A 24,487-nucleotide genomic window follows, 5' to 3' on the forward strand; every position below is an offset into this window, starting at 1 on the left:
GTTCTAATTCCATGTTACATTTCTGAACAGCCCAGTAAGCCTTATGTTCCAACTCTACCAAAAGGTGGCAAGCATTGCCAAAAACAAACCGATATGGGGTCATGCCAATTGGTTCCTTATACACCGTCCAATAAGCCCAAAGTGTGTCATATAGCCTAAGACTCCAATCCTTTCAATTAGGCCGAATTGTTTTCTCCAAAATAGTCTTGATTTCCTATTCGAGACTCCTGCTTGGTCTTTCGTTTGGGGATGGTAGGCTATAGCTATACGGTGGTGAACACCATATTTTTTCATCAGTGCCTCATGACTTTATTGCAAAAGTGGGTTCCATGATCGCTGATCAATGCTCGAGGTGTGCCAAACCTAGAAAAAGTAGTTCATTTTAAAAACTCCACAACTATTTTAGCATTATCATTGCAAGTAGGCTTTGCTTCCATCCACTTAGAAACATAGTCTATTGCAAGAGTTATATATATATATTTCTAAATGAGGAAATAACAGGCCTATGAAGCTGATGCCCTATACATCAAAAATCTCACATACATGAATCGGAGATAGGGACATTTGATTTCGTTTAGTGATGTTACTTTTATGTTGACATTTATCACAAGACTTACAGAAATTATATGTGTCCTAAAAAATTATAGGCCAATATAGCCCACATTCCAATAGCTTAGGAGCAGTCTGTTTAGGGCCAAAGTGACCTCCAAAAGCTTCTGTATGACAAAAAGTAAGGATAAAGGTTACCTCGATTTCTGGAACACATCGTCTTATTATCTAATCTAAACAGTGTTTCCATAAGTCTGGGTCATCCTAAATGTAATATCGAGCTTCCCGTTTAAGCTTGTCCTTCACGAAACGTGCTAACCCATAGGCAATGATCCTGTGGCTAGGAGATTTACCATATCCGCATACCATGGGAAATGTACCTCGGTCGAGAATAGGCTTTCATCAGGGAACTCATCCTTTATAGGAATGTCATCATAAGGTGTTTTTAACCTACTCAAGTGGTCAGCTACTAAGTTTTTGCCTCCCTTTTTATCTCAAATCTCAATATCAAACTCTTGAAGCAGTAAAATCCATCTAATAAGCCTTGGTTTCACTTCCTTCTTTGCGATCAAGTACCTAAGAGTTGCATGGTCAGAAAAAATAATCACTTTAGATCCCAATAAATAAGATCAAAATTTATCCAAAGCGAATACAATAGCTAAGAGTTCTTTTTCAGTGGTGGTGTAGTTGTTTTGTATAGCATCTAAGGTTTTTAAGGCATAAAAAATTACATGGGGCTCTTTGTCTATTTTTTGCCCCAACATGGCCCCCACACCAAGCTTTCTTGCATCTCACATAATTTCAAAGGGGTAGTTCCAATCTGGTGCTTGTACTATAGGAGCAGAAACCAACTTCTGCTTAAGTGTATCAAAAGCCTCCTTATATTTTAGGCCGAACTCAAATTTCTTATTTTTCTGCAATAATTCACACAGTGGTTCAGCTATTTTTGAGAAGTTCTTTATAAAACGCCTATAAAACCCTACATGGCCAAGGAAAGAATGTATCTCCCTTACAGTAGAGGGATATGGAAAAAAAATTATAAAGTCAGTTTTGGCCTTATCGACTTCAATTCCCTTAGCTGAAACTATATGACCTAGAATCAAACCCTTATATACCATAAAATGACACTTTTCATAATTCAAGACAAGATTAAATTCATGCACCTATTTAAAATTGTCATGAGGTTTTCAAGGCATTTATCAAAACAATTCCCATATATAGTACAATCATCCATAAAAACTTCAATAAATTTTTCCACATATTCAGAAAATATACTCATCATGTATTTTAGAAGGTGGCAGGTGTGTTGCAAAGTCCAAATGGCATCCTTCTATATGCAAATGTGTTGAATGGACATGTAAAAGTGGTCTGTTCCTGGTCCTTTGGTGCAACTAGGATTTCAAAGAAACCTGAGTATCCATCAAGACAACAAAAGTGAGTTTTACCAGCAAAATGCTCAAGCATTTGATCTATAAAAGGAAGAGGGAAATGATCTTTTCTAGTGTAAGAATTTAACTTTCTTTAATCAATGCAGACACGCCACCCATTTTGCACTCGAGTTGGTACCAATTCACCCTCAGCATTTTTCTTTATTGTCACATCTGTTTTCTTTACTAATTATGTATATCTGTTAGTATGTTATGTAGTATATTACTATTTAAGTATGTATGCTATGTGAATTATTGTTTATAATATGTATGTATATCATGTATGTATGTTACAGTTTATATTATGCATGTGCGTTGTAAACTCTAAATTATATAGGTTTTTTAGTAGTTTATGACATATTTTTACTTAAAAATAATATTAATTTTGATATTTAATAATTAATTGGGTGAATTTTGCTCATATTAAGATAATGAGCATGATTCAAATAAAGAATTTAATTTTTTGCTATTTTACATTAAATTTGTGTATAATTTAATTATTTTATGCTACATACTAATATTAATTTATTTGTTATAGTTGGACCAAAAGCTTATGCATAGCTTATTTTATTAATGCTACATGGACATGAGCCAATTTCACTCTACATAGATGGCAAAGGCAAGGAAAATTGGATCATGAAGAAATTAATTTGATCCAAATGAATTTGGTGTAATTGATGAACAAGTCTGGCAAGCATTTGGGTCATCAATCAGTCCAAATAAGGGAGAATGAAGCCCAATTCGGCAAGGGCATTTGAACAACTCAAAATTCACTTTTGGGAGATTTATTGGAGGTTCCTACAATTGAGAATAAATAAAAAATCGGCACACAAAATTTACCCTTGAAATCATCCACCACTTTGCTTGATTCAAGCATGGTTTCATGCATGAATCAAACAACTAAATAACCCCCTATCTCCACAAATTATGGTCAACCATGGGAGTGAGAAACCTAAGGGATTTTAAGTTATCTTTAGCAAACATACTAGCCATCCATCCACTATAAATACTACCCTCTGCACCCCTCAACAATTATCCCTCAATCATTCTTCATTTCATTTTTTAACGCATATTCATTCATAATCTCATTTCTCTCTAACTTTGATTCCATAATCTCATTTCTCTCTAGCTTTCATTCTTTTCCACCCATCCCATTTCCCTATTTAGCTAAGTAATTCCAAGAGAAAAATCTTTCAAGTAATTCCAAGAGAAAAATCTTTCTCTTGGCCGGCCACCTTGAGGAGCAATTTGTTGAGGAGTAGCTGTGAGAATTGGAGGAAGCGTCCACGATTAGTGATCACACTATCAAAGAGTTTTTTCCTTTCTTTTTGCTCTTCCTGCTTTGTTGTTTTTTCATCAACAATGGTAGCTTTATTCTGTTTAGTTAAGATGATTGCATCAATTCAATAAAGTTTATTTAAATCGTGTTATGATGTTCTGTGCCTCAGTCGATCATGTTTTCAAATAAAATCATGCATATATTTTATTAATTAAAATGTGATTGAATGCATTGGAATTAGTTGCTTAATTCGACCTAGATGGTGGCTAATAGACACAATAATTGAAAAGTGCATGCTTAATTTATATCTGACCCAGAATAAATTAAGGTTCATGATAACTTGACCGAGCTCTATTACCTTGCATAACTTTCAGGTTTATATGATTAAATTGTTTCAAACTGACCCAGACCCTGTTACTTCACATGAATTCTAAGAAACCCTTAATTAAATATGATTAGTAATATGAATGTTTTTCTATGTAAAAGATTCCGAAAGGACTTAATATTTCAAGCTTATGAAAGATTGAGTTGCCATGGAATATTTTTCAGGAGCATTATTAACATGATGAGAATGAACTAAGTTAATTGATGTGATTATCCTAGCCTATTCATGTTATTGTTTTTGAATTCTTGTGAATTCTGCTGCTAAATCCGTCTAATCCATTTTAACCATTCATTTCATTTGCATTTAGGTTGACTTGCATAAGGGATCACTTTGCATCTAGTCACTTATTTTTACCAACACTCAAAATTATTGTGTTTTTTCTTACCAAGTTGTTAATATTAATTTTGCAAAATATTGATTAATATATATAGTCCTTGTGGAGATGGTAACTCTTATACTTGTTACTTGATAATATTACTTGCACAAACCACGCGTTACAAGTTTTTGGCACCGTTGCTGGGGGCTATTGTATTAATCATTTATTGTGAAATTATTTCTTATAATTTGGTTTATTAATGATTTTCAATTATTTTCTTATTTAATTATTTTTATTAGTTTTTATTCTTTATTTTTTTGTGATTTTCTTTTGAAGTCTTCATGAGTATAGATCAAATCATCGATTTACTCCTTGTAGACCTTGAAATCGAGTGGGCATTTAGACAAAAAAGACGAGAAAGATTAGCCCAGAGACAAGTGGCAAAAATGGATCTTGAAAATCAAAATGATGTTCAAGAGAATGGAGCTTATAATGCTTGTAATCCAAACCTTACTACTAATGATAGGGATCAAGCTATAAGGTAGTACACTGTGTCATATCTTATTAATTTAAAATCGAGAATTAGGGGACCAAAGATCGAGGCACCACAGTTTGAATTGAAGCTTATGATATTTCAGATGCTTCAAACAATAGGCCAATTCAGTGGAATGCCCACAGAAGATCCACATCTTCACCTTCAATTGTTTATGGAGGTGAGCGATTCCTTTAAGATGACTAGTGTAACTAAAGATGCATTGAGATTGAATTTGTTTCCATACTCTTGTGAGATCAAGCACGAGCATGGCTTAATTCGTTTCCAACCAACTCAATTTTTACTGGGCAAGAATTAGTTGAACGCTTTCTGGTAAAGTATTTTCCACCTAGAAAAAATGCTAAGTTGCGAAATGAGATCACCACTTTTCAACAGATGGATTATAAGTCCTTATACAAGGCATAGGAAAGATTCAAAAAGCTACTACGTAAATTCCCTCACCATGGGATTCCTCAATGCATCCAATTAGAAACATTTTATAAAGGTTTCAATGCACACACAAGGTTGGTGGTAGATGATTTTGCAAATGGTGCTCTCTTGTCGAAGACTTATAATGAGGCTTACGAGATCATCAAGAGAATAACCAGTAACAATTACTAGTGGTCGACAAATCAAGTAGCTTCAGAAAGACGAATAGTCGGAGTACGTGAAGTAGATGCCCTTACTTCACTCTCAGCTCAAGTATCTTCTATCTCTTCAATGTTGAAATAGTTCACTACTAATAGTTTAAATCATGTTGCAGCTCAATCACCAATCCACTACCAAGGATCCACAAACAACAATTACATGCAGCATAGTGCAATTCAACCTCTTGGTTTCAATCAACAAGTTCAAAAACCATCGCACGTTGAACCTTCTAATAATTTGGAGAAATTATTGAAGGCATACATTGCTAAAAATGATGCCTTGATTCAAGGCCAAGACACAACATTAGAGAATCTGGAAAATCAAGTGGGACAATTTGCTAATAAGCTTAGAAACAAACCTTAAGGTGTTATAACAAACGACATAGAAAATCCTCCAACAGTCGAGTCTTCTAATAATATTGAAAACTTATTAAAAGTATATATGGTGAAGAATGATGCAACTCTGAGAAATTTGGAGAACCAGATGGAGGAGTTAGCCAACGAACTTCAAAATAGACCATAAGGAGCTTTGCCTAGTGACACGGAGAACCTAAGAAAATCGAGCAAGGGGAATTGCAAAGCAATAACTTTATGAAGCGGAAGGACTTTGGAACCCAAGGAAGTTGAGGTTGAAGATGAACCTCTCAAGAAAAAGGGAAATTAACCAACAGTTGAAATTCTTGCACAAAGAAGCCAGATTCTGCAAATTCTGAATAGGTAAAATCTAAACTAGTAAGTTCTGATAAGCTAACCCTTTCGTTAAATATAGATAAATTACCTCGGAAGAGCTATCCATTCCAAGCCAAAATACCACAACCTCCATATTCTCAAAGACTCCAGCAACATAAAAAACAATAGGATACTCAATTCAAGAGAATGTTGGATGTGCTAAAACATCTATGTATCAACATTTCGTTGGTGGAAGCTTTGGACAAATTTTGAATTATGTGAAAGATATGAAGGAATTTCTGGCTAAGAAAAGAAGGCTTGGGGAATTTGAAACTGTAGCCCTAACTATAGAATGTAGCCTATATTTTCAGTATAAGTTGCCTCCTAAGTTGAAAGATATAGGAAGTTTCATCATACCTTGCAATATTGGATAATCCTATTGTGGTAAGGCTTTATGCAATTCGGGATCAAGGATCAACTTGATGCCTACGTCTATGTTTAGACAATTAGGTATTGGTAAGGACAGACCGACTACAATTACAGTCCAATTGGCGGATCGATCTTTGGCATACCTAGAAGAAAAGATCGATGATGTATTGGTACATATTGCTAAATTCATATTTCCTATCGACTTTATTATCTTAGATTTTGAAGCAGATAAAAAAGTATCAATCATCCTAGGAAGGCATTTCTTGGGAATCGACAGGTCGATAATCGATGTACAGAAAGTTGCACTCACCATGCGAGTTCAAGATGAATAGGTGACCTTTAATGTATTTAAGGCCATAAGATCTCCTAATGAGGTCAAAGATTGTTCTGCCATCTCCAATAAAGATTCGCTAGTTCCTGCAAAATTAGAATTCAATGACCCATTAGAAGGTATTTCATTTGACTCTCTATATGAAGATGAGGATGAAACATGTTTAGAAGCTAACTCGAAAGGATTCAGTTCAAAAACTCAGTTCGAATCATTAGAGCTATCATCACATGAGGACAAAAAACCCAACCCATCAAGAGAAGAGCCACTCGAGTTAGACTTAACGGTTTTGAAAATGTCATTAGATACTGAAAAGAGTTCTATTGAGGGATAGAAGATCTAATCTTGAGTATTTGATCTTGGGCAACTCGATTCTCAATGGGAAAAAGCAATGATCATTTGTCCCACCAATGACATTCCGCGGGTGGGGCTTGTACCAAAGAAAGAAGGTATAATGGAAAACGAGCTAATTTCGTTAAGGATCATCAAGGGTAAGTATATTTGTATGAATGACAGAAAGTTGAGCAAAGCAAATAAGAAAGACCATTTCTTGTTACTATTCTTTAATCAAATACTGAATATAATTGTTGGGCAACATTATCTCTTCTTTTTAAATGGATATGATTGGTATGATAAAGGGTTATTTGACATCGCCTTTATCAATGACAAACATCAATAACATTAAGGGAGTTCTCACCACTCTCTCTATCATTAATTTATTTTCAATTTTTTTCTCTTATTTGAATAAATGGCAAGCTTAGAAATTATTTTTCTTGAATTAGTACATCAAATTAATTCTGTCTAAGGAGATTGGAACTTAAGTGAGACCATTTGTGACCCCTTTAACCTTTTTTGGGAATTTAATTTGATGTATTTTTTCGAGAAGAAGTTTTCTAAGTAACCTAAAAAAAAGTTTTCATTTTCATTTTTATTTTTATTTTCAATGTTAAATTCATTATTTTATGTTCAATAAGAGGTCAAGTTGGCCCAAGGTTTAATCAGTTTATTTTTGTCATGTAACACCCCTTACTCATACCTGAGACCGGGACAAGATACAGGGTATTACCGAAAGTTACGGGCTATAAAATTTCATTTCAATTTAAAACCGATCAAACAAAATCATATTGTCTCAATTATGGACCTACGAGGTCCAAAACATTCATTAAAAGCAATCCGGAACTAAACCGAGAACTTTAGAAAACTTTAGGGAATTTCTAGGTTTAAACCTCACACGCCCGTGTGCATTGGGACACGCTCGTGTTCCTTACCCGTGTTGAATTATTAGAATTTATTTTTCATTTCGAACCTACAAGAGTTTTCACACGGCCGAGCACACGCTCGTGTCCCTCGCCCGTGTCCCTCACAAGGCCTAGACATGACTGTGCCATCGCCTGTGTCCAAAAATCTGGACATTCTGTTTATGACGTCATCATTCATTTTAAGGCATATGGCCAAGGCACATGCCCGTGTGCTAGGCCATGTCCTTCACACGGTTGAGACACACGGCCGTGTCTCTACCCGTGTGTTTACTACCATGCATACTGACCTAAAATTTTAGGTGTAGGGGATACACGACCGTACAACACGCCCATGGGGACTGACCGTGTGTCACACACGGCCTAGACATATGCCCGTGTGACTATCCGTGTAGACCGTTTTGAGACTATCTACCAAGCCTTTGGTCACCTTCAACATCCATACATGCTTATAAGCTTCAATGGTATTTAATATGGCCTAAATATATTCTTAAACCATCTTGACAAAACCTATTGTGTGTTAACCTCATCTCATTGGTTAGCACATGCTAGGTTATCCTTTTCATTAAGGATTATCATATCACATTTCTCATTTTACTACTTAAACCATATTATAACCATGTACCATTTTATGCTATATCCACTCTCAAATTATTAGGCCACATTTCATATATCCATCCATGATACCACATCAACGCGTCACATGAAACACTTAAACTTAAGCATACAAAATAAGTAGGGTTACAACCCACATCATTATAAGCCACATCTCATGGCCGTATACAAAAGAATAAGTATATCATTATAAGCCATATCATTGACTAGCCAAATGACACATATAACAAAATGACTATAACCCTATACATGCCATTTTAACAAAATGAAAGTTTCCTTATACCAAGTGAGACAAGTTGATAGTGTAGAGAATGCTCCAACTGTCTTCTGATCTTCACAAGTCCTCGAGCTCTATAAGACAGGGAAAAAGAAAAGGAGTAAGCATTAACATGCTTAGTAAGTTCGTATAACGGAAAGTAAACTTACCAGACATTTAAATACACAGTCATTATATGCCATGTCATCCATCAATTATAATTACATTTTTTCCTAACACATACATTCAATCATCAAGTTAGTCTCAAATATACCAAAATACATAGATGAGCTCATCATATTAAGTACACATTCTAATTCATGTCTTCTCATGACACTTTCACATACATTTGTCCATTGAATCATTGATCCCTCGGTGGATATTCTCATTGATCCATATTTAGTGGTTTCCCTTTTTGGGTACCATCTCGAGTCTCAATTTATGCAATGGAGTTGCCAGTCCAGGCTAATTTCTCATTATACCATGTACCATAAGGCTTTGTTGGATTGTCAGTCCAGGCTAAATCCTCAATATAACAGAGCATTTCTCTTAGAGTAAATTTGGGTGGCCAGTCCAATATTTATCTAGTTAATTAGGATTACCCATCCAGGCTAAATCTTTTGCATACCGGAATCAATGGATTACCCATCCAGGTTGAATCCTTCTCATCACACTTACTCGAAAAGTTCGTTTCAGGATTAACCGTCCGGGCTAAATCCTTCCTATACTGAGATCAATGGATTACCCTTCTGGGCTAAATCCTTTTTGCAACACATGCAGGATCTTATTTCTTGTGTAATATATGATATCTATTAGGGTACAATAATCCAAATGGATTTTTACCTTCTTCCAAACAATTTAGGGATTTAGAGAATTTCATGTAATTTATCATTCATACATCACACAATCAATTTAACGCAACAATAGAATCAATACATTTACACATATAACCTGTTGAGTTACACGAACTCACCTGATAGACATTCTGGATTCGTATCTTGGTTATTCCGAAACCTTTGGTTTTCCATGGTCGACCTCCGAAACTGGTTCATTGGGGTCTATATCAGTGAAAATAGATTATTAATACCTCACATTGTTTATTTCCAGCCTAAAACTTATCCTAGGGAAAAATGACCCTTTTACCCTTAACCTTTCACACTTTTACAATTTAGTCCTAAGGCTTGTTTAACAAAATGTATGTAATTTCTTGGCTACCCAAGCCTAGCCGAATATTTTTCATACTTATGGCAGCCCACATTTTTCTTCATTTCACATTTTTCTACCTATCTTTACAACTTTTACAAATTGGTTTCTTAAACTATATCCATGAAAAACTACTTAGTAAAAGTTGTTTACCATCCTTTAAACTCTCATATTCCTCCATAAATCATCAAAACAAAAGCATCTCATGCATGGGTAAATTTCTAAACATGAACCTTAGCTTGAAATATGAGTAGAAATAGAGAGAGCATGAGTACTTACTTTTTAGATTGAAAATGTTGAAAACCCTAGCTATGGGGAGCATAAAATTTTCAGCAGCATGAAGAAGAAGATGGACCTGATTTTGGCTTATTTTTCCCTTTTTATTAAGTTTATTACCAAATAACCAAAATGCCCTTCCTTACAAAACTTTCAAAATTTTCCATGCAAGCCCATTTTTGTCCAAAAACATAGAAATTGGGAAAATTACTCTTTAAGACCTTCTAATTAAGAATCCAAATCAATTTCATACAATTTTCTTTTAGAACCCAAGTTTTACAACTTATTCAATTTGGTCCCTAATTTCCAATTGGACACCTTATACTTAGAATTTCTTCATGAAACTTTAACACATGCTTATTTTCATATCCTAGACCTCATAATAATCATAAAATAAATATTTTAACGTCGAATTTGTGGTCTCAAAACCACTATTCTGACTTAGCCCAATTTGGGATGTTAAATGTCAAGTCTTATTTCAGTGTAGGTAATTAGTTTTTACAGTTTTGGGCTGAAGGCCCATAACAGTGATGAGGAGAAAAATATCTAACACTCACTTGTTGTAGCATCACTTCCCTACGTTGCATCAATATCAGAAAAAAGGGGATGACACAAATTAATAAAAAGCGGAGGAATTTCTTTTATTTTTTTCTTAGTGTTTTTAGGCATTTATATTTTTTCTTAGTTAGTATTTTGCTTTCATACAATAAGTAAGAAATTGCAAACATGAATAAATTAAGCTCAATGCCTCTCTCTAATAAAAAGTGAAATAGTGTGGTAATGTGAATGAACATGTCTAGAATTAGGTTGTTAAGAAAGACTTGGTACTTAAGCAGTTTTCAAGACTCACCTCTCTTTTCTTGCAATCTTACCTAGTGTTCAGTTATCATTCATTACTTTGTTTACACAATGAGGACATTACTTCTTTTTAAGGAGGGGGTAGGGCAATATTTGCATGAATTTTTAAATTTTTTCTTAAGTATGATTCAATGTTTACACATAAGTATGCTAAAATAAATTGATGTTCAGAAAAATAAGTTTGTTCATAAGTTAGCTCAAATGCAAGCATGATTTCTGATTTTATCTGAGTTTTTTTTATGTTATCTTATGTTATGGAATGCTTGTATGTTCTCAGGTCTCATGTAGTTTTTTTCCATGAAAACTTAATTTCCTTAAAAATAGACATGCATGAAGGTTTAAGTCCTTAGAATTGACTTATTAACTTTCTTGAGGCAAAATCCTAGGAGGCATAAGAATCTAAACATGATATAGGCTATTTTCTTTGGATCGTTTGAGCCTTTCAAGCCTGCCATATGAATTTAACCCTTAAACCTTAGTTTGAGCCTTTAAGCCTATTTTATTATTATTCACCTACATCATAAGTCATATTACCATTTTTTTTAAGTTTTGTCCTATTTTTGCACCTATCTTAACTATACTTGTCTTGGTGAGAAAAGATCGAGAAAAAAAATTCAAAAAGATGTATATGTTCTATGTATGCTCAAAAAAAATCTCTATTCAAATGTCAAGAAAAAAGAGGAAAATAAATACTCAATTACTGAGGAGTATTGTTAGGCATAAGGCTTCAAATTAAGTTTGAGGGTGGTAAAACCCGTTAGTTGGAACGATGTACCTCGAAAGGATCCAAGACAAAGTTAGGGTTAAGATTATTGAAGGAGTATTGTTGGGCATAAAGCTTCAAATTAAGTTTGGGGGGTGGTAAAACCCGTTAGTAGGAAGGATGTACCTCGACAGGATCCAAGACAAAGTTAGGGTTAAGATTATTGAACCTAAAAATTCATTTCTCTTTATCCCTGCCTTGAGCCTAGCTTCATTACAACCCTATAAAAGACCTATTGATTTTGATAATTATGCCATCTACATTAGTGGAGAGGAATTTCTAAGTTCAACAAAAGAGGACCATTAATTAAATCTTGTGATTATTCTGTCTAATTGATAAGGAAACTTTGATTGAATAGTGAATCTTATTAATGACCTTGAAAAGCATGCACTCTATGACTTATGTTAGCATTTTCCCTCACTTATTATAAAATTACGAAATAATGTTTGCACGTGAGCGACCTGTCAACAAAAAGAGTTTTGTGAGCATGGCTTTGTTGATGTATGTTTATGTGCAAAAGCTGATTCTACTTAGGGATTCTATTTAAACTTATTCCGAGATTGCTTTACCTAAAATTTTGCTTAAATTACTCGTGACGAGTAATGGATTAAGTTTGGGGGTGTGTAAATTCTAAATTATATAGTTTTTTTTAGTAGTTTATGACACCTTTTTACTTAAAAATAATATTAATTTTAAGTATTTAATAATTAATTGGGTGAATTTGTTCATATTAAGATAATGAGCATGATTTAATAAAGAATGCAATTTTGTGCTATTTTGCATTAAATTTGTGCATAATTTAATTTTTATGCTACATATTAATCTTGATTTATTTGTTGTAGTTGGACCAAAGACTTATGCATAACTTATTTATTAAAGCTACATGGGCATGAGCCAATTTCACTCTACATGGACGGCAAAGGAAAGGAAAATTGGGTCATAAAGAAATTAATTTGATCCAACTGAAGTTGGTGTAATTGATAAACAAGTCTGGCAAGCATTTGGTTTATTAACCCATCCAAATAAGAGAGAATGAAGCCCAATTTAGCAAGTGAATTTGGGTAGCTCAAAATTTACTTTTGGGAGATTTATTGGAGGTCCCTACAATTAAGAATAAATTAGCAATTAGCACACAAAATTTACCTTTGAAATTATCCACCACATTGCTTGATTCAAGCATGATTTCATGCATGAATCAAGAAACTAAGTAACCTCCTTTCTTCACAAATTATGGTCAGCCATGGGAGTGAGAAACCTAAGGGATTTTAAGCTATTTTTAGCAAACATAGTAGCCATCCATCCACTATAAATACTACCATCTACACCCCTCAAAAATCATCCCTCAATCATTCTTCATTTCATCCTTTAATGCACATTCATCCATAATCTCATTTCTCTCTAACTTTCATTCCTTTCAACCCATCCCATTTCCCTATTTAGTTAAGTAATCCCAAGAGAAAAAATTGTCTCTTGGTCGGCCACCTTAAGGAGCAATTTGTGGAGGAGTAGCTATAAGAATTGGAAGAAGCCTTCACGATTAGTGATCACACTATCAAAGAGTTTTTTTCTTTCTTTTTGTTCTTCCCTAATTATTCATTATGTTTGCAAATTGCTTTGTTGTTTTTTCATCAACAATGGTAGCTTGGTAATAGTAATGGTGCTAAGAGTGGGGAAAGTTTTGAAAGTAGTGGGACCGGTGATACAAATAACCCATTGGGTAGTGAAGGGGTTTTGAGGTAGAATTTGAGAATGAAGAGGTGAGAAGTATCAAGGCTTGGTATAGAAAATATAAAGGCAAGAAAAATAACCAAAGAGAAGGAGAAAATAGGGCTAACAGTGTGGGTCTAAAGGTAGGTGAAGGTAGTGAAAAGAGAGAGAAAAATGGTGAGGTTTCAGATCCAATAGGGAGAACTGATTACGTTGATTCATCAAATTTGGGGTCTTATGGAAGTGATTCAGATGGTGAGGTAGTCTATAGAAGAAGCCGACATTTTTGTTTTGATCCTAATAACCATATCCCATATTTAGAGCTTGGTATGATGTTTAGGGGACCAAAGGAATTCAAGACTGCTTTAGCAAAATATGTAGTAAAAAAGAGGTTTGATATTATATATCTTAGGAATGGAAAGGGGAGGACTAAGGCTAGGTGTAGGGAAGATAGGTGCCCTTTTAGAATATATGATGCCGTAGATAATAGTGATGGGTTTTACAAGATAAAAACATTTATAGAAACCTATGAATGTTCAATAACTTTTAAAAACAAAAGGGCATCTTACAAGTTTGTTAGGGAGTATTTCTCAAGTTAAATCAGAGTGATTCTAAAGCTGAAGTTAACTGAGATACAGAAACTAGCTACGGAGGAGTTGAAAGTTAATTTGAGTAGGGGTACATGCAACATGGCTAAGAGATAGGCATTGGAGGAGATCAATGGAAGGGTAAGCTATGTGTTTAATAGACTATGGAACTATGCAAATGCACTTAGAAAGGCAGATCCGAATGGCAATATAGAGGTGATGGTAGAAAGACCAACCCTTACTGAGGTTCCTAAGTTTAGAAGATTTTATGTAAGGTTTAATGTATTGAGAAAAGGGTTTCTAAAGTGTTGTAGACATTTTATTTGTCTATATGGTTGCTTTCTAAAAGGAAGATTCAAGGGGGAACTTCTGTTTGCTATGGGGAGAGATGGCAATGACCAAATCTACCCTATTACATGGGCAGTTATGGACAATAGAAGTACAGAAACATGGTGTTGGTTGATTAAAAATGTTATTTCAGATTTACCAATTGGTAATGGTTTTAGATTCACGTTTATAACTGATAAATAAAAGGTATGTTAGGGACATTATTTAAATAATTCTATCCTACCATGCTTAATTTATTAAACCAACAATCTAATACCATTATTTTTGTTTTTAGAGATTGATGGAGGAGATATCTGAGTTGTTTCCAAGGGTTGATCATAGAGTCTATGCAAGGCATTTATATGCCAACTAAAGGAAAGAAAATACAGAAAAATACCTGCAAAAAACATTTGGGGAAGCATGCAAATCATACATAATTGTTGAATTTGAAGATCATATCGAAAAGATTGATCTTATCAAACATAGTGCCAAGGTAAGTCTACTTAGGATTGATCTTAAGCAATAGTCAAAGGCTTTTTTCTGATAGGTCTATATGTGATGCAATTGACAACAATTTTGTCTATCATTTCCATGTTAGAAGAAATTAGGAAGTATGTAATAAGGAGGATTGTAAACAATTCGGCAAAATGTAAAAATTGGAATGATCAATTCTGTCTTAAGATATGTGAGAAGTTACATAAGAGTTTCCAAAAGAGTTCATACTGTCATGTTAAATGGAATGAAGCAGAAGGGTTTGAAGTGACAAACATTGGTGTTCTTGTAGTTGACTTATTTCAGTGGTCATGTAGTTGTAGGAGATGGGATCTCACTGGCATCCCATGTCCACATGTTGTTGTAGTCATTTTGTGGAAAAAAAGTTAATATTTTTGATTTTATCTATAAGGGGCTTAAAAATATGTGTTTGAAAAATATATGGCTTTGTATTGCCTGTTGTCCCAAGTGAGAAATTTTAGTTGAAAATTGATATGGAACCAATTGAGCCCCCCATTCAAGGAAAATGCTTAGCAGATCGAAAAAAAACAGAGCGAGAAAAGAGGGAGAAAGGAGTGGGAGTACGCTGTCTAGAAAAAAGGAGGAAGATAAAGTGCCACAAGTGTTCCATGGTTAGAGACAACTTCAGAAGCTGTCAAACTTCATCTACTATAAGTATTTTGATGACAAAGAATTTTAATGCAATTGTTGGCTAATTTGAGAACTCCTAACATGTTAAATTTGCAAAGTACACCTATTCCTGCTTCACCAGCTCCTACTCCACCATTTTTTTTTTATCTTGCTCTACTAGCTCTTTCTTAAATAGTTGCATTTGAAGCATCTACATCATCACCGCCAACTCCTTCAACATAGCCAACTCCTCCCATCATGCCAACCTTTTCAACACAACAAATACTTACAAGACTAAGTAGCATGGGAAAACAAGTTGTGCAAGGGATTGGGTTATACACTGATGAGAGGACAAGACAATAAATTCTGAATGTAAGTTACAAATTGTTGAACTGTTATGCTTATTGTATTTTGGGAGTGCGACACATTTTTTAATTATGTATTTTATGAATTGTAGGTTGGTATGAGAGGGGAAACCATGATATCCGCTCCAAGCAAGTGCATCGATAAAAGGAAGGGAAGCAACAACAAGGAAACTATAAGTGGGACTTAGAAAAATAGGAACACAAAAAAAGCTAAGTCCAAAGATCCACCCAAGCACAATCGTAAGCCATGGATATAGTTGATGTCAATTTGATTTCGTTAGTTAACATACGATGGATAATTTGATGGTTTTATTTTGTTGACATACGATGGATAATTTGATGGTTTTATTTTGTTAGATCTTTTTGATAGTTGTATTTTGATGGGTAGTTTATGTTGATCTTTATATATGATGGTTGTAATGGATGGTTCAATTTTGTTGATGTCGATTTTGGTATTTTCATATACTTTTACAACAACAAAAAAATATTTTCCATTCAATTTAATCCTTTCATTCTTAACAACTAATGCAACAAATACATGGGCAACATATCACCATCCCCAAGCAAGCTAACCCAAAAAATCATCCATGATACAATTAATGATAACTTATAAGCAATTATTACATTGTTGTTCCTTGACATTTTTGGATTGTACAATTTTATCTTCTCTTCTAAACGAGTTACCTTCAGTCGCATTCTTCACATTTCATCAATATTGAGGTCATCGTTCTCAAGTCTTAATTTCCTGTTCTCTGTCAATAACATTTTATTTTGAAGCATTATTTCATTGATTGTGCATCCTTGTTCTTTTGCAGTTGAATCCGTCCTATCATTGTTACTTTCTACCACTGAAAAAATCACATCTTAAACCCAAATTGCAACAAAATCTTAAACCCATCTTCAATCCAAAATTGCAACAAAAAAAAAATCTAAGAACACATCAACACAAATTGCAACAAAATGTCAAAACACACAAAGCCTTTTGTTTCTCACAAGCCCAACTATGACAGACCAAAACATAAACCCTAATTTACCTCTTTAAAGTTTGCACACCCAAAGAATTTTTTCCTTTTGTTCTTTGGAGTATTCGTGTTGCAAATCAGAGCCCTTAGCTCGTAATGGCGGTATAAAACAATTCTCTATACACATGATTTTCTGTTTGTAGAAGAAGACATGGTGTAGACGTGAAAGAGATGGAAAACGAAAGAGATAGGAAATAAATAAGTGAAAGGAAAAAACAAAAGAAGGGAAAATGAAAGAGGTGACAGAGAAAACGAAAGAAAAAGAGACTGGATTGAAAAATGTTGAAGACGATGCAGAGAAAACGAAAGAGAAAGTAGCAGGGAAAAATGTTAAAGACGATGGTGAATAAATAAATTTAAAGGAAAAATATGTAAAACAATCTAGTCAAAAAAATTAAACACTAGTCAAAAGGGTCTTGAGAGTGCAACATGTAATGGTGTACGAGTGGCTAGCGTTGCCATGTTAGCAAAATCTTAATGTCGTTAGACTCAGGTACCAAGTTAGTGGGTGACAAAAAAAGGTTAGGTACCAATCTGAAAAAAAAAACATAAATACTTAATTGTAGTTAATAGGAGATTCCTACAATATTAAATTTTGAAAGTTGATAAATTAAATAGAAAAACTTTATATTTAGGTGATCAAAATTTATACAAACGTATAGTTCGGTGACTGTAATTGTAGTTTACCAAAAAAATGAATAGTAAAAAGACGAAGCTGGGTTTTGCCTTGGAACAACAAACGCGGCCTTATCTTGTGATATTTTATTATTTTTAACAATGATGGGTAAGCTTTATCTTCAACCACTAACAAACTCGGCAGCTGATGCTTCTGCAGTGAGTTTCTTAGAAAGAAAATCAGTGAAAACAGAGAGTGACTTCCTTTGATGTTCGAACTTTGAAGACAAAAAAAAAAAAAAATGCTTCTCCAAACTACAATCTCATCTCGGCCTTTATATCAACGGCATGCGTGCTTCTCAGCAACCCACCAGCTTCCTCTTTATTACTCTTTCCTCGCATCTGCTTCTCTCAACTTCACCCGCAAAAACCTCTTCTTCCAGGTCAAAAAGCTCTTCCCTTAACTATTTCTTCTACTATATTTTGTTATAATTCAAATATACCAATTATCAAGTATTTTGTTAAATTTGACTGTTCTTGGCTCATTCGAAAGCTGCCTAGCCCTGGCTCACGTATGCTATATGGCTATAACTGTAACTAATCTCGCTTTCTTTGCCTCTCCTAAATTTATGCCAATTCTGATTGATGCAATTGTACATTTTAAGTTTGGAATATGATTTTATGATATAGTAAACAAAAAGGTTTTTCTTTTTTTTAAAAAAAAAAAACTAAAAAGAAAGGGTAGATGCAAAATTTCCGTGCAGATAAAACATGACAAGGTGTTTTCAATTCTTTGTTGTTTTATTGGTTAAGAAAAAAAATTCTCAGGGAAATAATTAGTAGCAAAGTAATCAAGCTAATGTGCATGTTTGATTGCTTCAATTGGTAAAATTATATTGTGAGGTAAATGAGATTATAAAAATGTCTACATTAAAGAGTAGTAGAAATTTCTCAAAATTGTGAAATTATCATGTTAGTTAAAGAAATTGTTGCATGGACTCCGAGCGTCAGGTATAGGTATGCGTCCAGCACGGACTTGTTTAATTTTTTTCTAAGTTTCTCCATGTATTTGAGGAGTCTCTAGAGGCATTTTTTTTTTAATATGTGCCGAACACAAGTGTCAACAACATAGATTACAAAATTTTGCTAAAGGAAGGTCAAAAAACAAGATTTACATGTTTCTTTTAGCTTTATAAAGAACACTGGATAATGCTGCACTCAATTCTCCAGGCCATTGTTCGGTGCTCTCGTGAACCAGCTTTGAAAAACACAGGGGCAGGCAATGGAGTGAATGACACTAAATTTCTCAACCTACAGGTAAGTGTTTTGTTCTCTCTTAGTTTCAAGAAAAATTGCAACATTGATCGTAGGAAAATTTTCCATTCTATATTCTTGGTTTAATTTAGTCATTCAACATGCTTAACTCTGTTATTGACTTGGTCGGCCCCTTCTTTTCACCTCTATTGTGTTTATCCAACTGATACAATTGTCTTCTGAAAATAGATTTGATTATTGGTTTTTCTTTAACCACCTTGACTTTTATAATTTCTACTTGCAGATAAAGCCATCTAACCTAACAAAGCTAATGTTTATAGGGTTAGAATTTTTTTCGCTACAAGGACTGGTTATACAAGTATAAGTCTAAAGCTATAGTAATTATCTGTTCCCCTTGAATAAGATTTGATATTGAATTTTAGTTTAACTTTGTTACTCTACCAAATTCCTCAAAAGTTGATAGTTACTGGTTAGGTAATCTTGTATTTTATTTCATGTTTCCTTGAAGTTTAGTTCCTTTGAACTATTTTACTTGGTGATATTGAACTTTATATATTTGTCCAAACAAATGTAGCAAGCATGTTCTTAGTTTTTGATCCTATGTTATATAAGTGGAATGATTTTTTTTTTATTTATGAAAATTATGAAATATACCAGTAAAACTAATAGAGGTCAATTGTACTTCCACTCTACATGTATAGATTACAATTATCTTTATTCTAAGGTTATTTAAGAAATAAATAATGCCCTTACTGTTAGGAGGAGTATTGTTGGTAAACTGGAATGATGAGCATTCATCCCTATTTTATTTGCAAGAGATTTCATTTTTTGTCAACGTCATTAGATTTTGGATTCTATCCTCATTAAATTTAGCTCTGGTTTCTAATACTTTATCAGTAAAATAAGGGTTAAAGTTGAAGAATTTAGGATTTCTCTTTTAATAACTAATTTTGGACTTAAGTTTCAAGAAATGAACTTATCTTAATCTATTGCCTTGAGATCAAAATTTGGTTGAAAGATTCAAAGTTAATGCTGTCTTTCTCAGAAGCCATGCATTCAATGGCACATAGCTTCCACCAATGTGGCATGGTGGTGGAGAGGTGGGATGTCAAATGTATTCAAGAGAATTCTAGATAGAAAGAGACTTTTAACTACATAGTCATCAATGCTATTATGCTGTTTTTGAGTACTGAAAGTTTTAGTCCTAAACCTGAAGATATTGGAGTTAAAAGAAATTAAGTTAAATGGTTGCATGTGGTTTTCATTAAAAGAGACCTAAATCGTGCTGTGTTATAAACGCAAAAAAAGGGTAGTATTATTTGGCTTGTACAATGCAGCTTCTTCAGTTTCCATCCGTGCCTACTCTATATCATGCTGCTGTGTATATAAAATTTACATTTTTGTTACATAAGAAAAGTGCATGTTTAAATTTTTTTATCAGGCTTTATTTTAGGGAATGGAGATTGATATATAATTCTCTACTAGCCCTAACAAAGCTTTCTGTTAATTTTTCTTTTCCCTTTTCCAATTGATTGCGGATAAAGGCAGATGTTTCAAAAGGGAATGGCAGCAAAATCTTTTACGTCATCACGCTTTGATGGTAATTTCCGTTCTCTTTGCTCCACTTTTTAGCATCAAGGTTGTTTAGCTGCTTATCATCAGTGCGTGAAGAACTTACATGTCATAAAGTGGGAAAGTACAGCTGATATATGGAAAGTTGCACTCTTCATGCCGTGTTTCCTTGTATATCTAATACATTGAGGATGCATGTATCCTCCCCTTCTAACATTTAGCCATATATTTTTACAATTCTTTTTGTTTTAACCCAGCTGATAATACAAAACATCATTTTTCTAAAATTTTGTTTGTATTGCATATCAGTTGAAGAAACATTCATTTGCTCCCGGCCAAGTCTCTCTCCATATCTTTTCCAATTTTCCTGTATAAGAAATCTGTCCAGATTTTCAAACTACCATTACTTTTATGCTCTTAACTTTCATAGCCCTTCTATGCCACGACAAAGCCAATTAAGTGCTCAATACTTGGGGTCTGTAAAATTCAGAAGAAAAAAAAAATTCCAAGACCACAAGGCCAAACATTCTCATAACATTTTTGTATTTGATTGTAATATTGATAATTCCACAATGTTACATTTCATAGGAATTTAAGTGGTTTAATATTATGTTTATTGCTTAATTAGAGTTTGCAATGAAGCAGCTGTGTGCAATCACTTGTTAAACATTATTTTGACGCAGACCTTTTATGTGGTTATTTGATAGAGCATCATATTTCTCTTAATATTATACTGATTAATATTCCTTATAAATAGTACTTATTCAAAATTGTCATGAAGCTGAACAATTCATTCTTGTGGAGTTTGCTTGAGTTTTGGGTTAAATAACTTAATATACAAGATGCATTGATGGTAAAACAGCATCAAGTTTGAGTATAGTCATGCACTTATAGACTTGTATTCTGACTTTCTAAATTTGCCTTACTTATAGTTGCCATATTTTCAAGGCATCTTAAATAACTGAATGTGATGCACACAGAAAAATTAGTAATTGGCTAACATTCGATAAGCTCATACTTTGTGAATAATATAGGCGGTTATATTTACAAAGACTATCATTTCCAACTAGTGTAATGAGCAGTGAAAGTTCTAAGGTGTTTTTTCCTTATACTTTTGAGCATTTTTTGACACTATGATCCTTTTAAACATAACTTGAAGGACAAAGAATATAATCACTAGCCTCTAGACTGTGATCATAGACTTTTTGACAAGTTGGAATCGAAAACACTTATGCAGACAATTTACTTTACTGCAATGATTAATGCAGTAATTAGTGGTAACATAAATTAGACCTGTAAACTTAAGTAGTCTTATGTTGCAGAAACTTACTTTTAGCGCATAATCTATTCTGTCTTTCCTATTGTTTAACTCAATGGCTATATTTGATAATTAAATCCGTCTGATTCTCACTCAAGGTTTTGACCAAAATAGTACTTCGGTCAAGGCTAAGAGACTTCAATTTTTTTCCACTTTATGCTAAGATTCCACCATAATTGCTTGCATTAAATAATCGGTGTTACCATTTTGTTGCAGAATCCTTGAAGAATCATCTAGCTATGGTTGATGACTTAAATGTGAAGAAGCCATTGAGTGTGGTGTCTGCTTTCCTCTTTGGTCAAGCATTGTGGTTGATTTCTGCCCAACTAGCAAACGCAAGTGAAATTACTAGCGGAGATGCCGTTTACGAGATTGGAGAGTTATTTGAGTTAGGAATCCAGCTATCTTATCTACTTTTACTATTAGGTTTACTTGGGGTTGGGACCTTCTTTGTAATCCGTCAAGTACTTGTACGGAGAGAACTTGATCTTTCTGCCAAAGAATTGCAGGTAAGAAACTATTTTCCCATGCAAAAAAATGCTAATTAAATTGCTCTGAGATTTTGTCTATTTTACTTTTCTTAATGTCTATGATGATTTAATCAAGTTACTGTAACCAAATGAAAAGCAAAATGGGGAAAGACTTCCAACTCTTTGTTCTTAGCTTTACAATGAATGTCGACTGCTCTTTTCCGCTTACATTACTCCTGAATATGATTATTTTAATTTCAGGAGCAAGTCAGAAGTGGAGATGCCAGTGCAACAGAGCTTTTTGAGCTAGGTGCCGTTATGTTGAGAAGGAAATTTTACCCAGCTGCAAATAAATTTTTGCTTCAGGCAATCGAAAAATGGGATGGAGATGATCAAGATCTTGCCCAGGTATGAGATCATTTGGATCTTCCATATCTTACAAGCAGAAGCATTTTGTTTTATTTTATAAATTCTACTTTACAGAATGTGATTCGTATGTCCTGCCTTGCTGTTACAATCAATTATGTCAACCATTTTTTGCATGAACTTTACTGCTTTTAAGCATCACATATGAGTTTGCTAAGGAGATTCATTTGGTTGATTGTGTTGAAAACTATTATCGACCATTAACGTAGAATCATCCATTGATTAAGTATTCTTCTTCTATGAGTCATAAATCACGCAATAAGCAGTGCAATTTGTCTGCTTTGTGGTTTTAGTCAGAGGTCATACAAAAATGTGGTGATTTCTGAAAGTTTCCAAGAGAGCTTTTAATAAAACTGTTCTATATTATTAACTAAAGAACTGAACTTAAATAGAGAAAACAGTCCTAATTCTAAATGGGAAAATAGTTCCAATAAACTACTAAAACATAAGGAAAATAGTTCCTTTTTCTAATAAACTACTAAAAATTAAAATAAAAATATTCCTAGAATAAAATTTATCTTCCTAAATAAGATTTATCTACCTAAATAAATTTAAAATATATACATATTTCAACAATTTCTAGCATGAAATAACTAAGAATCAAATCGACAGAACATTAGTGAGAGAAACCTGGATCTAACATGAATTATAGCTGTCTAATTCTGAAATTGCATGATATGAACTATTTATGAAACAAAATGATAAGTGGTAGCCTTTCTTTCTATCAATAAGTACAGTCTTGGAACTGCATTAGCAAGAGTTGGCCTTTGGTTTTTCGTACGCATTAGGTCAAACTCAGAAAGGGGATTAAATCATGGATTTTGACCGCCAACTGGACAAATGGAAGCCACTACCATGTGCATTGATAGAATTTGTTATGTTGAATTTTCCCTTCAGTTTTGTGTTCTTGATGTTCATGAGTCTGGTTATTCATTTGCTGGTATTTTTTCTTTTTGCACTCATTGATTGGTTACAATAATGAATAGAACTTGTCTAGTTATTATGATAATCCAGATATATTTCGATTTTCAGTCCGTAGTGTTTTGGATTAAGTTAGTTCTAGTTCTAGTTGCTCAGACATATGATATTTGTCATTTGTACTGCACTTGTAAACTCAAAAAAGTTATTATGACACCGACACATAGCAGTATGTTGGGCATCTATTTTTGGTTTCACTCTGAAGCATGTGTTGTGAAGGTTACCTATATGTGGTAAGTACCTAACTTAAACAAATACATAAATAAGGATACACAATACTTTTTTCGGGTCATCTTGATTTCGTACTTTCTTCTTGGTATCCTGATTGGTGCTCTGTAAACATGAAACTAACCTTAAGTATTTTCTGAACCATTGCATAGGTTTACAATGCCCTTGGTGTCAGTTACGTTCGGGATGGGAAGCTTGAGAAAGGAATCAATCAATTTGAAACTGCTGTGAAGATTCAACCAGGATATGTCACAGCTTGGAACAATCTTGGCGATGCATATGAGAAGAAAAAAGACTACAAGTCTGCACTGAAAGCATTTGAAGAAGTATTGCTTTTCGATCCTAATAATAAGATAGCACGCCCAAGGCGAGACGCATTGAAGGATCGTGTAGAAATGTACAAAGGAGTTCCTATCAAATCAAAAGACAGATGATTTTGTGAGGTTGCTGCATGTTTGGATATGAATTTTCGACAAGTGACTAAAGGTTGGTTCAAACAATTTAACACCCAGAAAAGGAATTATGACAGTTCTTTATATTACTGTTTTGATACAATCTCTATACCTCTATCTTCTCATACCGAAGATTCCTATCACCTACCTTGGCCATCTGAAATACCAGAACAGACGGCCATGGACAGATCTTTCGAAAGCATTGCCCTTCCAAGCTCAACTAACCAGCCGTTGG

General features: G+C 33.9%; 1 protein-coding gene and 1 non-coding gene across 3 annotated transcripts; one reads left to right on the top strand and one right to left on the bottom strand.

The window, feature by feature from the left end:
• Positions 1 to 4,851: 4,851 nt before the first annotated feature.
• On the bottom strand, positions 4,852 to 4,958 carry LOC128287245 (small nucleolar RNA R71). The gene has a single exon (XR_008277940.1). It is a non-coding gene; the product is annotated as a small nucleolar RNA R71 (small nucleolar RNA).
• A 12,714-nt stretch (positions 4,959 to 17,672) lies between these two features.
• LOC108464282 (tetratricopeptide repeat domain-containing protein PYG7, chloroplastic) lies at positions 17,673 to 24,355 on the top strand. 2 transcript variants are annotated; one of them, XM_017764481.2, is made up of 6 exons: positions 17,673 to 17,976; positions 18,764 to 18,850; positions 20,357 to 20,408; positions 21,915 to 22,207; positions 22,430 to 22,576; positions 23,953 to 24,355. In XM_017764481.2, the coding sequence occupies exons 1-6, from the start codon at positions 17,836 to 17,838 to the stop codon at positions 24,232 to 24,234; spliced, it is 1,002 nt and encodes a 333-aa protein (XP_017619970.1). In that variant the 5' UTR covers positions 17,673 to 17,835; the 3' UTR covers positions 24,235 to 24,355. The 2 variants fall into 2 exon arrangements, with proteins under 2 accessions (XP_017619970.1, XP_017619972.1); XM_017764483.2 differs by having other exon boundaries at positions 17,838 to 17,976; positions 20,353 to 20,408.
• The last annotated feature ends 132 nt before the right edge of the window (positions 24,356 to 24,487 follow it).

The sequence above is a fragment of the Gossypium arboreum genome, chromosome 13 (assembly GCF_025698485.1).
Source record: "Gossypium arboreum isolate Shixiya-1 chromosome 13, ASM2569848v2, whole genome shotgun sequence".
NCBI lineage: Eukaryota > Viridiplantae > Streptophyta > Magnoliopsida > Malvales > Malvaceae > Gossypium > Gossypium arboreum.

What these genes read in the sequence shown, in the direction of transcription:
- LOC108464282 (XM_017764481.2), top strand. Translation starts at nt 17,836, where the DNA reads ATGCTTCTCCAAACTACAATCTCATCTCGGCCTTTATATCAACGGCAT. An exon ending in TTTCTGCCAAAGAATTGCAG is followed by an intron (nt 22,208 to 22,429) that starts GTAAGAAACTAT and finishes TTTTAATTTCAG; the next exon opens with GAGCAAGTCAGAAGTGGAGA. An exon ending in ATGATCAAGATCTTGCCCAG is followed by an intron (nt 22,577 to 23,952) that starts GTATGAGATCAT and finishes ACCATTGCATAG; the next exon opens with GTTTACAATGCCCTTGGTGT.